The 8,043-nt window shown below is 45.6% G+C and overlaps 1 protein-coding gene across 1 annotated transcript; it reads right to left on the reverse strand.

The window, feature by feature from the left end:
* Window positions 1-1,563: 1,563 nt before the first annotated feature.
* Window positions 1,564-5,208, reverse strand: LOC148044192 (uncharacterized). Its single transcript, XM_087722570.1, has 3 exons — window positions 4,650-5,208; window positions 1,887-1,961; window positions 1,564-1,808 (listed from the first exon to the last, which is right to left on the reverse strand). Exons 1-3 carry the CDS (start codon window positions 5,206-5,208, stop codon window positions 1,564-1,566), a joined length of 879 nt encoding a protein of 292 aa, XP_087578696.1.
* Between the last annotated feature and the right edge of the window lie 2,835 nt (window positions 5,209-8,043).

Consider the following 8,043-nt stretch of genomic DNA (forward strand, 5'->3'; position numbering starts at 1 on the left):
TAAGCGATTGGCCGGCGGGCCACAACAAGAACAGCACAGAATTAAGTCAGTATATCATGTTTATTTAATTGGTTTGATAATGGAGCCGGTTGCCAAACCAAATCAGAAATCCGCACTCTATTGTTAACAAGGGTTAAAAAGGCACAGTGGAAGCTTGTGTCACAACTTCCCAAACTACTTAACCAAATGCCCATCAGGGATCCATAGAATGTCATAGAAGTTAAGCAATTTCTTTTTAAAGGGAAAGCAGGTCTTCTCCATTCTCTGGACAAAAGAAGAAAAGCTAAAAAACCCTGAGGTTAAAAATACAAGCAAATTAAGTTGGTGTTCTTCCCCCGAAGCTCATTCTTTCAAGATGCCAAAGCCTTGGAAGCCTTGGGGCCTGAATAAGATTTGACCTATTCAACATAACGTCACTCAACTTGAAGTGAGTGTTGGCGAGGGTGCCCACCTTGCTGGGATAACATTTGTCTAGAGACACTGACATCTAGAGAGATGTTAAAGCAGTGACTATCACCACAGGCCCAGCCCTCGAGGTGGATTTAAAAATTAATAGCTGTTGGTTAGTTGTGTGTTAAAACAGATATCTCACAATTTAATATTACAGAGTGCTTTTCAGGAGTGGGATTCAACCGGTTTGGAGCGGTCTGGTGGAACCGGATGTTAATTTTACATCTGGTTTGCTGAACCGACTGGCTGGCCACACCCACCCCTCCCAAGATTCTCCACGCGGCCTGTTCATCATGCCAGGTAAGTGCAGGGCCTGCGCAGAGGCTCTGGGAGGGCGAAAAAAGGGAAGTTCTCCCGGAAGTTCTGGAAATCCAGAAACTGGCTGGTTTCCAGCCTCTGGAAGGCCTCCAGAGCCAGGGGGAGGCTGTTTTCACCCTCCCCCTGGCTCGAGGAAAGCCTCTAGAGCCTGGAGAGGGTGAAAATTGGGCCATCTGGAAGTCCAGAAATGAGCCTGTTTTCAGCCTCCATTGGGCCTTTGGAGCCTGGGGGAGGCCATTTTCATCTTTCCGGAGGCTCCAGAGGCTTTCCTTGAGCCTCCGAGAGGGCGAAAGCCTCTGGAGCCTGGGGAGGAAAGCCTTCGGAGTCTGGGAAGGGTAAACACACCCCCGCTATGGTGCAGGAGGCCGAGTAGGCCATGCCCACCATGGCCACGCCCACCCAGCCTACCGGGCAGAGAACCGGTTGCTAACATTTTTCAATCCCACTCCTGGTGCTTTTCCATTCATATAAAGAAACCAAAAACACAAGATCTCTCCACGGTTCGACTACAAATGCAAAGGCAGATGGAACAATCTTGGGCTAAACTGGGTCTAAATGAAGCAAGACAGTCCCCTTCACGCGAAGGAAACCTACATTAAAATTTGGGAATAGCTACCCCGGTGGAATGAGTCGAGCCAATTATATTAAAACGACATTTGAGCTGTGTGGTAGACATACGGTTGCGTCTGTCCAAAACAATGTCTTCAGGAAAGGTTTGTGACCTTCTAAAAATAAAAACAAAAACCGGAAGCTCATCAGGAGGTCCCGGAGCTTTATATGGGACAAAGAGGATATTTAAGAAGAAAAATGAGGTGTAGGTTCTGGAAGGAGATCCCTGGGATTGTGAAAGAAAGGGGCAGAGATGGATTTGATTGCCGCTGTTTGCTGACTCAACAGAAGGCCAAGGCTGCATACGTTGGAATTGATTAAATCATTTCCAGGCAGAAGAACATTCAATTGGCTCTGGATTCCCTGCAAAACCTGGAGCTGGACTTCTTGGTTGAGGATAAGCAGGTCAAAATTATTCCTGATCTTGGTCACTGTGGAGAAAGAGGTTGGTGTTGTCATTTCCCATCACAACACAACACAACAATCCAACTGAATGTTTAAACGCTTACCTTCCTCAAGCAGGGATTCAGTATGCTCCCTTCCCGCATCCTCTTCTCCACCTTTCTGGTCAACACAAGGATTCCCTAGAAGGAAGCAGGGGAAAAGACTACATGTTAAAGCAGGGAGTCACCAACCTTTTAGACCTCAGGGACCACTAAACTCATAATTTTAAATCCCGCGGACCACTAATAGGATCTGCCTAATGACAGGCTGGGTGGGCGTGGCTAGGTGGTCATGTGATTGGGTGGGCGTGGCCAGCTTGATGTCACTTACATCGAGGGGCGCCTCACCGGCCTCTACTTGCCCCTCCCCTCCCACCCACTCCTCCCCTGCCCACTCGGGCTCCTTAGGGCCCCAACAGGAAGCAGTTGTTGGAGCTAAGCAGCCACCATGAGAAAGAGTTGGCAAAACAGCTCAGTTCAAAATGGATCTGACCGAGAAGGAGGCTCAGCAGAAGCACCTCACTGAGCGTAGGCTTTCCAAGCAGAGGGAAGACTGCGGGAGTGCAAGACCAGAAACCGGCGCCTGGAGGCTCAGCAGGCTGAGATGGTTAGCCAGTTCCAGGCCATGATGCGGTCCCACTGGAACGGGGCCCTCCGGCTCTTCATCACCAGCGGCACTTCCCTCCAGCCTTCACCCAAAGCCCCACACCAGGAGGCTGAAGCAGACCCCAAATCAGAATTTCTGCCCCACTCCGACCCACACAAAAAGACCCCGAAGGGGGAGACTCTCTGCAGCAACACAAACGTTCATTGCACATATCCGTCCCAGGGGCCGTAGTTTGAGGAACCCTGATTTAGTGCGATATAAAAAATGCAAATAATTTTTCTGCGGGACCACTAAAATTTTCTTGTGGACCCCCATGGTCCACGGACCACCAGTTTGTGACCGCTGTGTTAAAGGGTTACCGTGGTTTGAAGCTTCAAGAGTTGAGCTTGGAACTTCACAAACCCTCCAGCGGGCAGTTAATGAAGTTAATTTTCTACAGTGCAGGATGCTGAGCTTCTTCGCCCACAAAATACAAGCACAAAAAAGGTTTGTTTGTCTTGAGTTCTTGGCTTAAGCAGCAGCCTGAAGAGGGTCAGTCATTGTTGCCAATAAAGTTCCAAAGGTGCTTTTTCCAAAAATCAGCTGGATGTTCTTGTTTTTTTTCCCTTTGAAACCCTTCTGCTCCTCATCTAAGAAGCTTCTTCAGTTCACGAACTCAGGGGAGAAGCGAAATGTTTTCAAACGGGAAAAAAATCCAGTTGTCTTTTGGAAAAAGCGCCTCTGAGACAACCATGACCTGAATCATGGAAAATCTTCATAGACATGAAAATAGAATAGAAAGAGTAGAGAGAAGAATAGAAATAGAATAAGGGATAAGGGATAAGGGAGAATGAATGGGAGGGGAGGGGAGGGGAGCAAAGAAGAGAGGAAAGAATAGAATAGAGAAGATAAAAGAAAAGAGGAGAGGAGAGAGGAGAATAGAGGAGAGGAGAAAAGAGAAGGGAAGAGAAGAGAAAAGAGGAGAAAAGAGAGAGGAAAAGAAAATAGTGGAGAGAAGAAAGAAGAGGAGAGTAGAAAAGAATGAGAAGAGGAGAGAGGAGAGAGGAGAATAGTGGAGAGAAGAAAGAAGAAGAGAGGAGAGAGGAGAGGAGAAAAGGGAAGGGAAGAGAAAAGAGGAGAAAAGAGGAGAGAGGAAAGGAGAATAGTGGAGAGAAGAAAGAAGAGGAGAGGAGAGAGAGGAGAAAATAGAAGAGAAGAGAAAGAGGAGAGTGGAGAGGAGAATAGTGGAGAGAAGAAAGAGTAGAAGAGAGTAGAAAAGAAAGAGAAAAGGAGAGAAGAAAGGAGAAGGGTGGAGAGAAGAAAGAAGAGGAGAGGAGAGAGGAGAGGAGAAAAGAGAAGGGAAGAGAAAGAGGAGAAAAGAGGAGAGAGGAAAGGAGAATAGTGGAGAGAAGAAAGAAGAGGAGAGGAGAGTAGAAAAGAATGAGAAGAGGAGAGAGTAGAGGGGAGAATAGTGGAGAGAAGAAAGGAGAGGAGAGGAGAGAGAGGAGAAAATACAAGAGAAGAGAAAGAGGAGAGTGGAGAGGAGAATAGTGGAGAGAAGAAAAAGTAGAAGAGAGTAGAAAAGAAAGAGAAGAGGAGAGAAGAAAGGAGAAGGGTGGAGAGAAGAAAGAAGAGGAGAGGAGAGAGGAGAGGAGAAAAGAGAAGGGAAGAGAAGAGAAAAGAGGAGAAAAGAGAGAGGAAAGGAAAATAGTGGAGAGAAGAAAGAAGAGGAGAGTAGAGTAGAAAAGAAAAGAATGAGAAGAGGAGAGAGGAGAGAGGAGAGAGGAGAATAGTGGAGAGAAGAAAGAAGAGGAGAGGAGAGAGAAGAGAAAAGAGGAGAGAGGAAAGGAGAATAGTGGAGAGAAGAAAGAAGAGAAGAGAGTAGAAAAGAAAGAGGAGAGAGAAGAGAGGAGAGAAGAGAGGAGAATAGTGGAGAGAAGAAAGGAGATGAGAGAGACGACGAGACGAGAGAAGAGAGATTCATGCGATCACAGGGATGCTGTTACAGTTGTTAATCTGAAAAACGAGCATCAATCCCTTTTTCCAGTGCTGTTGTAACTTCAAATGCTCACGACACGCACTGCTGTAAATCAAGGACTACCTGTATTAACTTCACTGCAAATTGGTTGTAAAACACCTACACCAAAGTGACCGCCTCTGCACCCCACACTAATCCACCATTCGTCTTTGAGCAATTTGTGTGAACCGCCCATCTCTTCCCAAAAGCCAAAGGCCAACCATACCTGCTTGAGGTTCGTCTGGCACTGGTGGCAAATGGATTTTCTGATGCTTGACAAAGTTCTCTTGAAGAAAAAATATCTTCATGCACTTCTGGCAGCGGTACGTTCCCTCTGCTCCGTGCTTCCTCGTCTGGCTTTTGACATTGTTGGTTGCCTTTAGCAGGTGGGCTGCCGTATAGATTGGAAACCTTACTCTTCGGCCAAAGGTTGGCCCAAGGCTTACCAAACCCATCGTATTTGCGTGGCTCCGCCGATGTACTAACCAGCTCGATCTTCTGCTGAAGCTCTTCTCACAGGCCACACACTTAAACCACCTGTCCCAGGTGTGTCCCTTCACCTGTTTTGCTAGCCCAGTTTCCCCATGGATAGTCGTCATAAGCTCCTTCTGCTTATAAGGCTTTATTCGGGAAGATTTGGAGGACTTCACTGGGTAGGAATCTCCTCCTTCGGGAGGCACTTCACTCAGGCTTCCTCTTCCAACTGGTTCTTCCAACACAGGGAGACCCTCGGGGAGCTTCCGTGCCTCATTTGGAGAAGATGGCGACACTTGTGGAGTTGCCATGGGAGATTCCTCTTTGGAGATGGTTCTTCCAGTCCACTTGTGGTTTTTCGCACCAGCTGGGATTAAAAGATGATGGTTACAGTGGTTAGGAAAATTGTGTAGTCGTTCAATTAATCTGGCTTCTCTTGTTGACTTTGTCAACTCCTGAAGCTGACCTGACCATGGCCGTTTTGAGACTTTGGTGTTGCCACACTGGAGCTGAGATATAGGGAGGGGGGGAATAGAGATAGCTGGGGTTTTGTAGCCAAAACAAAATACCGTATTTTTGGGAGTACAAGATGCTCCGAAATATAAGACGCACCTAGCTTTTGAGGAAGAAAAGAACTTTTTCTTTTCTTTTCTTTTTTTTTAAAATTTTTAAAAAAGATTTTATTGGTAAAAAGAAAATACAACATCCATAACTTGTAAAAAAACAATACAACTACATTTCGAGATATTCCCATACTATCAAATCATTATAAACATCAAAGGTTAGGTATCTTATTCCTTCCCTCCCTCTTCTCTTCCCTCATTTCTTCTTTTCCATACCCTTTTCTTCCCTCCCCCCTTACTTCCTTCTCCCCTGCCTTCCCTCCTTTCTTTTCTCCTTTCCTTCCCCCTCCTTTCCCTCCCCCGGTCCCCCCCTCCTTCTCACATACCTTCCCTCCTTCCCTTCCTCTTTCCCTCCTCCTTCCTTTTCTCTTAATCTCCCTCCTTTCCTCCCTCCTTCCTTCCTTCCTTTCAACTCTCCTTCTCTCTTTCTTTCCCTCCCTCTTTCCCTCTTTACTACCCTCTCCTCTTCCCTCCCTCCTTCCTCCCCCAGTTTCTTCTCCTTCTTCTCTCCTTTCTTCCCACCTTCTTTCCCTTCTCTTCTTTCTCTTCCTCCTCTTTATCCTTCCCCCCTTCTTCTGCCTTTCCTGTTCCTCTCCTTTCTCCTCTCCATCCTGACTTCCCTACTGTCCTCCTTCCCTCCCCTCTAACCTTTGTTACATAGAACTTTTTCTTTAATTTGCCTCTTCAAAACCTTGGTGCGTCTTATACTTTGGTGCGTCTTATACTCCGAAAAAATACGGTAATTAATATGATTGGAGGGAAATAGATTAATATTACTAATTGTGGATAATTAACTAAGTAAAAGGTTTATTATACAACATTAAATCTGAGGATATATGTTATCTATAATAAAATGGAATAACGGATGGAAATGAAAGGTTAAATTTGATTAATTTGGAGGGGCAAATAATAATATTGTTTATGTATTAAGAAGAAATTAAACTTAAGATGGAAAATATGGAAAGAAATTACTATGGCTGAAACTGGAAATGGAAATATGATGTCAAATGAACTATGCGTATGAGAAGATGTTAAGGGGGAAAACCCAGGAAAGACTTTGTTTATAAAATAAGGTAAAATATGTAACAAAACAAAAAAAAACTTTGTTTCAACAAGTCACTTTTTAGGTGGCATTGTAACTTCAGATGGCCACTAAATGAATTGTTTCAAGTCGAGGACTATCTATATTGACTGGGCTGGTTTTGTACGGGACAGGAATCTCCAAACTTGGCAACTTTAAGACTTGGGGACTTCAACTCCCAGAATTCCTCAGCCAGCATGGAAGTTCAAATCCACAACTCTGGGAATTGAAGTCTACAAGTGTTCAAGGTAACAAGTTTGGAGGCCCGTGATGTAGTAGGCAACCCTCCTTATTGATAAACAGGGTTACTGCAAGGATGTGCAACATAAACTCATCCAAACTCAAGGGGAAATCAGAGTGGGTTTCCTGCAGGTAATTTGGTAGGTTTTCAAATGGCTTAGAGGTTGAGCTCTCGCCTCACGATCAGGAGGCTGTGAGTTCGATCCTAGGTAGCAGCAGATATTTCTCTCTCTGGGCATGATAAGAATATATATGATCTGCTGAATATAACTCTGCATTGGTGACAGGAAGGGCATTGGGCCAGTAAACACTCTGCTAGTTCCATTCAGTTGCCCAGACTCCACCCCACAAGGGATTATTGGGCGGGGGCAGGCGGTCATTGAATGAAGATGATGAATTTGGTAGGTTTTCAAGGAAGGGAGGTAGGTTTCTGCTTCAACTAAGCAATAGTTAAACAGCAACAGGGCCATATCCTTAACCGTGTTTGCAGTAAGAAGCATTACCTGATTTCAAGCACCGCCTGAAAGTCCCTTTCAACTGTGGAATCTTTGCAAGAGGTGGAACTGGACCCAAACCTGGAGAAACAGCACATATTCACAATTGGAGTTGGGGAAATTCACACCTGAAAGCTCTTTCGGTTCATGTGCATTGCAAGCAGGAACAAAAACCCTGGTCTAATTTAAACAGGTTACTTCCCTTTTCACCAGAGCACAGGTCGGCAACCTTAAGCACTCAAAGAGCCACGAAGGTCCTAAACGGAAGCCCCCTTGTTCAATTCTGGAGCCGACCGGAAGTCCAGTTCCCCTACCATAGAGGCTCCTCCTAGCGTGGTGTCCTTTTTCCTCTACCCGTCCTAACCAAAAGCTCTATAAATTGTGTACCTGGCCAGAAACACGGAGCTGCAGCAGAGAAATGAAAGACCCACATGCAGCTCCAGAGCTGCAGGTTGCTGACCCCTGCACTGAAGTTTCTCAAACCTGGCTACTTTAAGATGGATGGACTTCAATTCCCAGAATTCCCTAGCCAGCATGGGAGTTGAAATCACCCCGCCTCCCTTTCTTAAAATGGTCAAGGTTGGGGACCCTGGGTTATGGGATCTCCCTTGTGAGCGCACACAATGTTGCTGATGCACTTTGCTCCCAATCTTGGATGAGATCCAAATGATTCCTGTTACTTACTTACTTACTGTATTTTTCAGAGTA

Source organism: Thamnophis sirtalis, unplaced genomic scaffold (genome assembly GCF_051295495.1).
Source record: "Thamnophis sirtalis isolate CommonGarterSnake01/CBP01778 unplaced genomic scaffold, rThaSir2_p1.2 scaffold_9, whole genome shotgun sequence".
Lineage (NCBI taxonomy): Eukaryota > Metazoa > Chordata > Lepidosauria > Squamata > Natricidae > Thamnophis > Thamnophis sirtalis.

Bases quoted from the DNA above. Each gene is read 5' to 3' on its own strand.
- LOC148044192 (XM_087722570.1), bottom strand. From the start codon at position 5,208: ATGGCAACTCCACAAGTGTCGCCATCTTCTCCAAATGAGGCACGGAAG. The intron at 1,962-4,649 runs GTATGGTTGGCC...GCTTCCTTCTAG, and splicing joins GCCAGACGAACCTCAAGCAG to GGAATCCTTGTGTTGACCAG. The intron at 1,809-1,886 runs GTAAGCGTTTAA...CTTTCTCCACAG, and splicing joins TGAATCCCTGCTTGAGGAAG to TGACCAAGATCAGGAATAAT.